Genomic DNA, 12,406 nt, shown 5'->3' with positions numbered 1-12,406 from the left:
TGCAGAAATTGTCATTGTCACTGTCTTTCCTGTCTTACTGGTGCACTTTGTGTAACCTCTGGGTTAGCACACTTAACCACACTGTGTTCTGCTTACTGATTATTTGTATATTGTACGTATGTCTCTTCTTCCAGGCTTTAAGTTCCTCCAAGGACAGGCCTGTTCTGTACTTATCTTTGGAGCCTCTGTGACAACACGTAGTGAGATATTAGAATCTCAGAATAAACATGGCTGGATTACTGGTCACTGGTGTCCAGCAGAATAAGAATCTCCCTGGTTTATTTGTTGGCTCAATGAACTTACACAAAGCAGACACTGGGCTTGCGTTCTAATGAAAGTTTTGGTTGGCAACTGAAACCTTTTCACATGAAGGACATCTCCTTATGAAATTGCTAATTGTTATGTTGATGATTGCATTTATGACACGTGTGCTGTGATAGAATAACTTTGGGAGGAGAAAGCCCGAGTCCTAGAACAGGCTGTAAAGGCACAGAAGGGGTTAACTGCTACAGATGCCTTCAGCTTATCTTCATTGCATGTGTTTCCACATATGGAAAAGAAAAACGATCAGTCCACAGGTAGTAAAATATACCTCAGCTCCATCTGCTACACACATAACGGTATCAAACCATTGGATTAAATTGACTGAACTAAGTGAGGATGATATTGTTTGGTCGTGATAGCTACTATTTTTGAGTGCTTACCAGAGATCAGGCTTGGTGCCTAAGCATCTGACTTGAATTTGACCACTTAAACCCTACAACAACTGCGGGAGGAAAATACTAGAGACAAGTAAACCTCAGAAAAATCAAAGTAACTTGCCTGAGGTCAGGCAGATAGTGGCAGAGCCAGGAGGAAAACCGCACTAAATAGAATGAATTTGGATAAATCAAACTGAAAATGTTGCACTACAAATGAAGTTCGTAGTCATGCCAATGCTTTAGGCTTTTCTTTTAAAATTCTCGTTATCTGGGGCCTTAGTCCTAGGTCACATTTATCATGGAAACTTGTCAGCTTGTGGACATGCATGCACAAAATATGCACACTTTATGAAGACAGTGATAAGGGGAAAACAGTGGTGGTTGTTGATTTTTACTCTTGAAGTTTCCTTAGTATAAAGCATTTTCTTGCAAATTATGATCTGGCCTCACTAAAGCTCAGCATATTATATTATTTGCAAAAAAAAGTTTTGAACATGCTGTGGGTCTTGCTATGCTGCTAACAACAATCTAGTCATGTGTCTTAAGAGACATTAATGTGCTGATGTTAGCATCAAATTCAAACTGTTTCAGGGGCGTCTGGCTGACTGAGTTAGTGCAGCGTGTGACCCTTGATCTCCGGGTTGTGAGTTTGAGCCCCATGTTGGGAGTAGAATTTACTTAAAAAAAAAAAAAGCCCCTCAAGCTGTTTCAAGCAATAGGCAATTAATGAGACCTAATAGCTAGACACAACAAGTCAATAGTGAGATCTACAAAATATCGATTTAATTATACCATGAGCTGTGAGAGAGAAACAAAGGTATCTAAGCTTTTCCGAATGATCTTGTTAGCAGGAGCATTTCTGTTGCAGGGAACTCACCATCGTAGGTGTAGATGTTGATGTTGCGAGGTTCCGGGTAAAAGCAAGAGCAGATCAGTGACAGCATGGACAGTTCCTTCATTTTTTCCTTGTAGGCTACAACGAGAGGCTCAAGATTAGTGTCTTTCATTTCCTGAATTGCCTCTTAATGTTTCTTTTAACCCAAATAATATTACAGCCTCCTGCAGAATGAATATTGCCAGGGACCCCGCTCTGCAAAAAGAAAGACTGAAACGGGACTTTCAAGTGTGTATTCCTTATTACAGAGGGCATAAATTACATGTTATAGCAGGTTAACTATAAAGTGAGAGAAAGGGAGTTAGAGAAAGAAAGGAAAGTAGAAGGAATTGAGATCCAGCAAGGACAGGGAGGAGAGACAGAAAAGCCATGGAAGAAGCAAAAACAGACAAAGTTAGCAGAGAGATAGGTCTGTTCTAGCACAAATGTAGGCAGGTCTACTGTATATACAAGTATGACTCAGGAGGTGTCCTTTGCTGCTTCGGCCTCAGTGGCCACGTATTCAGCTGGGGATAGGCAGAGAACCCATCAGGAGGGTTATTAAGCAGATACATCCTCCAAGGACCCGTGTTGCTGCTTTCTCTTCATCCCCAAGTGCACTTTCTTGCAGCAACTTCTTTCCACACACACCATAAACCTAAATCTGAGATCTGATGAGGCTCCCCTTTCCTCTGTATAACCCAGCTTGGGCACCCACCTTGCCAAGCAGGTGCAGGAATTCAGCGAGTGATTCCCTTCCTCCTTCCCTCCCAGGATGAACGACAACCAGATGGGGATAAGGAGGTGGGGACTTCTCACTATTGTTGATTATCAATAAGTTAAGAAAATGAAAGAAAAATGAAGGTATACTGTGCACTAACTTGTGAAAATGTATAAACAAAGGGCGATGGTCTAACATGTTGAGTCTCATAGGTAACATTCACCTCGTGGGAGGGGCTTCTGATCATTACAGCAACCCAAGGGAGGGCGAGTACCTTGGGGAGATGGGAATTCCCGGAAGGTTAATTTGGGCATTATTGACAAGTGCATCTTTTGTTGGCTAAGAGGAAACAGATTCAACACCCAGATGCTTTAGAACTACAGAATGCTACATTAGGAGGGTCCTAAAAGATCATTTAGCGAACTGTCCACCCACCCCACCAACAATTTTGCAAATAACAATGGCCCACAGAGGATAAAGTCATATGCGGCCTCCAGATAAAAATGCAGGAAATGAATCAATGTCAAGTTTGCCAAGATGCCTTTTTCGACCTCTCTTTTTGGGAGGAGATTCAATGTGCCAAGAGGGCTGCAAATATTCGCACATCTTTGAACCATATGCAAAGATCAAATATTGTCATACTGTGTATATGGTTCAACCTACCACATCCAGAGGGTCTCTTTAAGAGAATTTCCCTCCTTATTTAGCTGATTTCCTTTAAAATAAGCAACACAATTTGCCCTTTGCCATAACAGTCCTGACACCCACTCTGAGAGATTTTATCAGATGCCTTTGGAACTTTAGAAGGCAAAAACTATGTTTCTTCATCTTTTTTGTCTATTTAGTTAATGAAATTATGTCACTTATGAAGGTCCAAGCAGGTCTTTACATGGATGCTCAGTGTACCTCACAGTTTCTTTTGGATAGAAACATTTGATGATTTAATACATTCAATTCCATGAAGAATAAAACCCAAGCCAGCGAGTTTTCATAGGCTGTGCCTTTTTGTAAGATAAAGCAATATGGCGTCGAGAGTAATTTGCAAAATTAAGCTCATATTAGGAGCATATGTTAAAGATACCAACTTTATTAGGGAGGGCCAACCGAAGAATAGAAATAAAATAAAAGATTTTCCTTCTCATAGAGTAGTAACTGATTAAAGCTATAGGAGAATAGGAATTCCCACTGAAAAAAAAATACTCCTCAATAACTGTCTTCAGTTTCTTGTGAACAAAATTCAATAATTTTCAGTAAAGCCACTGCTCTGTTAAGCTTGATAATTTAATAAAGGCAGGGGATATAAAAGTTGTCAGGGGCCAATACTTTAAAGCCCTATGTGTAATGTATGATAACCATGATTGATAAAAAGTTTCTTCTTTCCTCTGCTACGTGGTCTGGGGACAAAACCCCATTGACCTTTGTGGGTGATTACTTAAGAGACTCTTTACATAGGTTCTTTTATTTTGAGAGAGACAGAGAGAGTGAGCAGGGGAGGGACAGAGACAGAGGGAAAGAGAATCCCAAACAGGCTCTGTGCTGAGCCTGATGTGAGGCTCAATCTCATGAACCCAGAGATCATGACCTGAGCCAAAATCAAGAGTGGGATGCTTAACAGACTGAGCTACCCAGGCACCCCTTTACATTGTATGTATTGCTGGTTTGGATTTATTCTTTACTCTACATGGCATGAACCTACCCAGTAGCAGCCATTGCTTAGATTCTCACTCATATAGTTGCTCTGAATCCTAGGGAGCTGCTTAAAACCAGTTGCAGCTGCAACCCAAACACTCTTGACTGTTGCTCTGCAGTAAAGGCAGAAGTTTCCTCTTCACTGGGTGCAGTTTCCCAAACTTTCCCCCAGGTGGCATTGCCCTTCCTAATCCTCTCCTCTCATCTAAATTCTTGCCAAAATTTCAATCCCAATTCAGATCTTCCCTCCCAGCGTTTCCCTCGCTCGGGGGGTGCTACCCACATTGATCTCCTATTGCCTTTAGTTGGCTGTACTTGATTATATACCGTTTTACGTGATTCTATATTGTCTAGGGTCATTCATTACTTTTTGATGTGTAATTTTTGTTTACAGAACTATAGGTTCTTAGAGGGCAAATGCTACATTTTGCTTATCTATGAAAAATTTCACAGCACAGGTCTGGATGGAACAGAAAGCAATTGTTTAAAAAAAAAAAGAAAGTTATTGTTTTTATTTTTTAAAAAATGTTTATTTATTTTTGAGAGACCCAGAGAGAGAGACAGGGCATGAGAGGGGGAGGGGCAGAGAGAGAGGGAGAGAAAGAATCCAAAGCAGGCTCCAGGCTCCGAGCTGTCTGCACAGAGCCCGATGCGGGACTCAAACCCACGAACCATGAGATCATGACCTGAGCCGAAGTCGGACACTTAATTGACTGAGCCACCCAGGTGCTCCCAGAAAGCTATTTCTTAATAAATAGTGTTGGCTATTGCTTATTGATTTTAAGTCGATCTCTCCATTAACAAGCATTTATGGTCACCATTGATGACCATAAATCATCAGGAGTTTCTGTGAGGCATTATGGAATCACAAAGAGATATAATAGTATCCTCATTCTCAAGAAGCTTTTGCGTCTGGGAAGTGGGGTATCTGGATATAAAAATATGGAGTGTATGGATAAAAACAGAGATCATGGGGAAAATAGGGTGTTGGGGGAGGCACAGGTGATTTGTATTAGAAATTCAGAAGAATCAAAGCCCTGGTGCCATGGGGAGAGTGGCAGGAAATGGATTTACAGTTAGGATTACCAGATTTCTCAAGTAAAAATACAGGAAGCCCAGTTAAGTTTTAATCCAAAAATTGCATGGGACACACTAAAAACCATTCCTTGCTTTTCTGGAATTCAAATTTAATTGGGTGGCTTGTATTTTATACAGCAACCACAGCAAAAGGACCTGGATTGTAAGGACTGAACAGTGTTGAGGAAAGCAAGGGAGGGAGAAGGTGACTTAAAATGTGTTCACATTAAAGCAAACACAGTTATATTTTTTAACTAGAACGTCAGAATATCATGAATTTTAAACAGAAAGAAATTTAAGCTCAAGCATCAGGTTTGAGTCCACTCTTAGGAATATTTTTTGTGGAGAAGTTTGAGAGGCACGGAGATGAAAATGAGTGAGTTAGCTGGAAGTCCTGGTTGAAGCCATTAAAAATCTCTTCTTTCACTCTTAGAATTTGGCCATCACAATGATCTTAGCAATAGGGAGCCATTGAACATTTTGAAAGGGAGGGTGACCTGATGAAAGTCTCTTACTAGATTTATCTAGCCATTTTATACAGGAAAGATCTGTTACCAAGGGATACACTTAAGACACAACTGAATGAAGTTCAGCAGGAAATGTGGCGTGGCTTAAGAAAACAGTGGGAAATGGCAACGGAAAAAGAAAAGGAAGATCCAAGAGACTTTAGGAAAGAAGAATGGACAGTAAATAATAACTGTATTTGGAACCAAGGGTAGAGGGAAAAGAGCAAGAAATCCTTGTGGTTGGGTGGTCAGGGAAGCTTTCCAAGTGTCACTAAAACTGAGCCCAGTAAAATGAGTTGGCCTAGCAGAATATAGAGTGTGGGTTGAAATATATGTAATTTGGATAACCGTCTTTTACCAACAACGAAAAATCCCAAGCAAATGCGAAGGCTATTAGAAATGTGCTAACAACATTTCACTATTGATATTTCATACTTTAAATTGATAGGTCCGTTCATCAGTGTTTGGAACTCGGCATATATTAATTTTTTCACTACATCCCAACACGAAGTAGAATTGTAAGCATGTTTGTAAGGATGTGGGAGGCAACAGGTAATTCCATATAATTTTTCTCATAGTTGGTCGCATTTGCTATTAACTATTAATGTGTGCACGTTTGTGTATTTGTCTAGTGAATTCATTTAAAATGTAACCCATATGATGTATAACGGTTCTATTGCAATATCCATGTGACCTAATGATTTTTGAACATTGTTTTCCATTCTTCCAAATGGCTACAAGGAACTGTGAATAATGGTAACAGCTGCTGTTTATTGAGCACAAACAATATATCAGGCTCTGGGCTAAGATATTTGCATGAATTTTCTCATTCAATCATCTGAATAATGCTATGAGAAGGTATTATAATTAGACTAGACTTACAGATGAAAGAAAAAGATGCAGAGAAGTGGAGTAACTTGCCCAACATCCAACTGATCGTAAAGCGTGGAGTTCAGTTTGAATGTAGGTCTGTCTGACTCTATGTGCCCTGCTTTTAATGCTCTTTACTTCCTCCAACTATTTGTTCAGACGCGTTACACACACCTTGGCCATCTACAAATTGTGCTTAACAAGAAAATGATGTATATTACTACTACCCACTTTCAAAATAAAGAATCCAAGATCTTTTTCTCTTCCCATTTTTCTTTGGCATTTATTCTTTAATTAATTCCCACGTGTGACTTACTGACTCCATGACTATAAATTCAGGATAGAGATTTACAGAAAGAAAGTGTAACTTTTTCTCACTTGTGTGTTTTGCTTGGATAGTAAATATTGGTGCAGAGATGGCTAGAAAACTCAGGAACAGTTTCTCAAAAGGATCTCTGAGTGTATATATTCTTATACGACTGAATATATCTTTAACATTCGTATCACAGCTAATGAGGCAAGTGGAGCAAGTGGTAGTTACCTCGGTATTTTAAGGAAAAAGCTCCTTTGAATATTTTTTTAAATATAATTTATTGTCAAGTTAGCTAACATACAGTGTATATAGTGTGCTCTTGGCTTTGGGAGTAGATTCCCATGATTCAGTTATTGAATATTTTAAGAGTGATTTATTTTGGCAGACGACTACCAAGTTTTCTCTATTTTTTTCTTTTTCCTTTGTGTATGTGTGTATGTGAATCTGAAGAGTATTTTTTCCTTTGAGGAACAAAGAGCATCAAGGAGAACAATATGATCAAAACTAGAGATTTCATGGTCAGATTAGATCTTGGATTAGATTAAAGCAACAGAGAGGTTATGTTTATTTAGTAAAATATGAAATAGACAAACACACATATATAATTATTTCGCTACTCTTCTAAATATATAGTCTTTACATAGATCAGAATCAGTAATCTTCCAGCTCTGTTTCTGGTACCTTTCTTTTCCAGGTCATGAATTAAACCCTTCATCCTCCTTTTAACTTGATTTTGACCATATCGTGTGTGTGTGTGTGTGTGTGTGTGTGTGTGAATTGCATTTGGTAGTTCGATTGCTTTGGGATCCTAGAGACTGAGGTCAGATTATTTTTTAAAAGTCAAATCTGTCATCCCATTTAGAAATACTTTTGGGAACTCTACCACTGTGATTTGCTTCTTGAAAGATGAAACAGACTAAAAGGATTTTATTTAAAACACTTGTATAGTACATTAGCTTGAATTTGGACCTTAAAAAAAAGGTTGATGAATATGGTTGATGAAAATGTAATTTAAGATTCAACATTTAAATGAAAAAATAAATCTCACATTTTTGAAGATCTATTTTAACATCCCAGAAGATCACTGATATGAGATAATGTTCTAGATATTTCTGCTATGATGATGTAATGCTAATTGGCTTAGTACAGAAATGGATTCAGTCTATATTCATTCTACCCACCTCTCCCCCACCCCCCAAATTATGGCTTCCTAAGATATAATGACCAAGGAGGGTTTGAAAGATTAATGTTTGATCAGCTGATACAGCACACTTTTTCTGCAGGAATAGGTATCAAATCAAATTAGGGGACATTTAAGGTCAAAGCTGTACAACCCATCACTGGGCTGTACAGAAACATAGGAGGTTCTTAAATTTCAATTCAGTTGATTCTTGGCAAAACAATTGTGACAAGGAAAAGAAATTGGATGACATGAATCAGTCCTTGTGATCAAGACTGTAATAAGAGCAGTAAATTGTACCAATCTGAGACCTTACCTTACCCTCATTCCAGTTACAGCTCTGGCTGAGTTTAATAAGAATCCTACTTATCGTGCACAGTTTGGTCCTTTTTTTCCCTCTCTCTAATGAAAGAAATTCTTATAGTCCTACATGGAGATAAAACTACACTGGTTTATAGGAGTAATGAAAGCACTTTATTCTGTTTATATTTCAAGACTTTCTTACCAAGCTAATTTTGAGTACTAAAGGATATATTTTTTAAGCCCTCAACATGGCCAGGTTATATGAATAAGCTTAAAATGATAGCTCGATTGATTGGCACTTAAATGACAGAAAGCCATCTCAGACACTCAGGAGAGTTGGTCCATCTGGCTACAGTTCTCACATAGGAATGACTCTTCCCTGCCCTGTAGTCTCCTGAGCCGGATGCAGCTGTCATTTGAGGCTGCCATGACCTGAATTGTGTCTCCATAATTGCTTAATGCGGCACCTAAGTAATTTAAATCACTCCCCATTACTTCTTAATATTTTTGGTGGAAGACTAGAAAAACATTTTCATTCATTTCTAATTCAGCAAAGATCACAGTGTATATGCAGACTAATTATTGCATTTGTGGGCTCAATTTCTAGAATAAAAAATGTTTCGGTTATCAATAAGGATGTTAGCTTCCTTCTTCACTTTGTTGTAATGTGTGACCTTTCTCCTGAAAAAGAAGTTCTTGCTTCTATTTCATATGGATTTAGAATGAAGTCCATGACTTGTGTCTTTGCATTGAATAAAGTGGTACAAAACTACAAATACAGTAAATTACTTATTATGTTCTCAGTGAAAGCAAGAACTTTCAGAAATGGAAAAATGCAAATCTGTTATCACAACTGCAAAAAAAAAAAAAACCTGTCATATAAGATTCAGATGACTTTACCTCTGTTAATGGGCCAGTTGGCTTTCCCCTTGAATGGACCAGTGGTTTACATAAATGAGGACACAGAAAATGAATTCAAAGGAAATCCTATATATCAGTCACAAGACGGGGTTGTTCATCTTCATATATTGGAATACGTTAATTTATATAAAACACTGTATGAAAACACAGTAGGATTAAGCAGAGACTCAACAGCAATTTGTGTGACAAGCCCTATAAATTAATCTTGATTTAATTCTTCTCTCAGTCTGAAAACTTGCTAAAAGATGAAAGCGTATTTCTTGAAGAGTTTCTATGTAAACTTGTACTTTCTTGGAATAGTGTGAAGTTTCTCTGCATTTGAAAAGCTCCCTATTGCTGTTTTATTTCTGAGTATGTCTTACAAAATACATAGTATTGAGAATAGTTACTAGCATCAACTGAGAATAAAAGTTATTTTAGCTTGGTGTTATTGCCACATAATATTTCTTAAGGTTTCGCTGGATAGAATCCTTATCTGGATAGTATACAATCTATACTTTATACTAGTATTCCTAAATGTTTTCGTAGGAAATGAATGGCACATAAATAACTAACAGAAAGTAACCATTTCAGGCAAAGTCCACAAAAATCTCATGTAGGAAGAGCAGTCGTTTTGCTTGCTTCCAAAAATGTAATGAGAATTCCAGGGTCTCATTTAATGAAATTTTGTAAAATGCACAGTATGTGCATCAGGTTTAGAACTACCTGATGTTAAAAAAATTATTATAGTGATATTATTCTTGGGTGCCTCTGGGAATTTGTGAGAGTAACAGAGCCTTTGAGATGAAAATGAAGCATCTTAATGTTACAGTTTCCATAGCATGATGATCTTCAGTACCCATTTTCAAGGCAGCCAAATAGCATGGAAGAAACCATTCAGGTTAATCTAGCTGTGTGATGAAAATGGCTTTTGCGTTTTGGAAATTAAATGCTACTTCCTCAAGTTCTGCCACATAAAGACTCATTTTCTGAAATAGGATTCATCAGATTGTATACTAGAACTTGAATTAGTAATAATTTTCTGCAGGGCACGTAAAGCAACATACAAAGCAAGTACATAGGTGTCTGAAGCCTCTGCAATGCACAGTCAGTTTGTGTCACCACTGCTACAAACAGGATTAAAATGTAAAAGACAACTTAGTCTAATGCAATTGGAATCACCAGCCACAGAATTTTAGAACTGGAAGGAAGCCTTGAAATCATTGAAATCATCTAATCATTTTTGTTTGTTTTTGAGGGAGGGAGGGAGGGAGGGAAAGAGAGAGAGAGAGAACATAGCTGAAGGGCAGAGAAAGAGGGAGAGAGAATTCCAAGCAGGCTCCATGTCAGTACAGAGCCTGATGCAGGGATTGATCTCACAACTGTTAAGCTCATGGCCTGAGCAAATATCAAGAGTTGGAGGCTTAACTGACTGAGCCACCACGTGCTCCTAAATCATTTAATGTTATTCTCATTTTATAGGTGAAGAAACCAGATCTAATAACCTTTATTTCTTTGAAGGTCCCCTGTGGGGGGTGAGAGATGGTGGGGCGATGTTGGTGGCAGGGACAGAATGGAAAACAGAGGTGGGAAAGTGGTGTCATAAATGGAAGTGATGGTAGACTTTACAAAAAAAAATCAGTGTCTTTCTTTAAAAAGCATTTATTTTGCATTGTGGCAGTTCCTAGTTCTCCCCTCTAACCCCTGCCCCTCACCCCAGACTTGGGAAATCTTTAATCTCCTCTTTCAGAGCACTTGGGAACAGCCCTTCAAAAATGGCCACACAATTTAGCTTCTCTTGGGAAGCAAATTTCACTTCATGTGAAGACGACCGCCTCAGGTACGGACACAAAGTTCTTGGGATGTATGGTACTTGTTGCAATAGGTGTACTGTTATTACTTCTGGAGTTCCTTCCAGTTACAAAATTGTCAGGAACAACGGATTGTCCTTTTACTCTAAAAAATTATGAAATGGATTGAGACTCTTTCAAGTGAAACTATGATCTTGTGTAGTGACACAAGTCTGAACTAATCCCACGTGAGAGCTAGGAAAATAAGCATTGACATGGTGACTGCATCACAGGGCCTTTACGATCTTCTTAGAACTTCAGGTTTTTTAAGACCTTGAGCAAGTCCTTTAAGCAATTTGGACCTTTTCCGCATCTACAATTAATAGCTCCAAGCTCTGGAATTTTTGGATTCTACAAATTTAGCAAATTTTGTCTTTAAATAGAGTAACTTTCTCATTACATACAGATTCATCTTTTTTTTTTTGCATTTTCTGCAGTAAGCATTTTCTGTACTGATGTTTTTTAAACAGATTATTTTAAGGTATTACATTTTAAAGAAAAGGAAACCTTAGTCTTGGTATTTCTACTTTGCAAAATTTTTCCTTTTTTCAAATTTTGGCATTTCATAATAAATATTTATATTACATAAAATAGCATAACATAGAACATGCTTCATAAAGCAATTCATGTTTTAAGTTTCAAACTGTCAAACCATTAGGGAAAATTTCACTTTTCCACATACTACATGTAAGATTCAGTTTGGCTTTCAATATGTATAACATTAGCCAGAATAAATGGTGCACACAAGGTAAACTTTTTGGATACCAGCTAGAACTCCTTTTGAATTCGTAACACTCATCTTAAGATGTGAAGAAGATTACATGTTGCTATACTGATTGAATGAGATTGGAATAACTTATGCATTGTATTTATTTATGGCAGAAAATACCACATGATTTGGTGATAAATACTAAAAAACTGAAGGTGAAAAGGGAATCAAGTGTTTGGTCTGTATAGACAAATGTGGATTGGATTTTGGCATAAGTTGCTGATGTTATTTTGAAAATCACAACGTGATCATACATAATATGCAAAGGCATCATGTTGATTTTATTTGATGGTTTATTTTCTATAGACTTATTCTGCCTGAACATTATTCATAAAAGAGTAGACTTGTGGTTGGGAATGTTGCTCACATCTTCAAAACACTTGCCAAGTAATAATACAGCAGGACAGATCTGTGTCCTAGGATGTGGTGCCAATTCAGAAATGTCTCCAACAGTTGTGACTCATGCAATTCCGTAAGGCTGGGTTTGTACCTTCCTAAAAACAGAAGTGAATCAAGCATAATGGTTTCCATCTCTAGGGCCTTTGAGTTTCTTCTTTCAAAGACATTCTCCTGTCTTGTTTCACAGAGGTTGGCCCTTATTTGCCTGTTTGTTTGCTGCTAATTATTTCTTACCAACTATATTTAAATTTTTT

At 37.8% G+C, this 12,406-nt stretch overlaps 1 protein-coding gene across 1 annotated transcript in view; it reads right to left on the bottom strand.

Annotated features, from left to right (window-relative positions):
- The window catches only part of STMN2 (stathmin 2), a 47,004-nt gene that overhangs the window by 19,208 nt on the left and 15,390 nt on the right, over nucleotides 1–12,406 (bottom strand). Inside the window, exon 2 of the mRNA XM_047073770.1 lies at nucleotides 1,579–1,674. Coding sequence (XP_046929726.1) covers nucleotides 1,579–1,674 — 96 coding nt within the window. The remainder of the gene's footprint in view (nucleotides 1–1,578; nucleotides 1,675–12,406) is intronic.

This window comes from Lynx rufus, unplaced genomic scaffold, assembly GCF_022079265.1.
Source record: "Lynx rufus isolate CCGP_SWC_20201006 ecotype Redwood Valley unplaced genomic scaffold, mLynRuf1.p SCAF_12, whole genome shotgun sequence".
Taxonomy (NCBI): domain Eukaryota; kingdom Metazoa; phylum Chordata; class Mammalia; order Carnivora; family Felidae; genus Lynx; species Lynx rufus.
The sequence above is the reverse complement of the archived record's forward strand: the minus strand, read 5'-3'. Positions and strand labels throughout refer to the sequence as shown.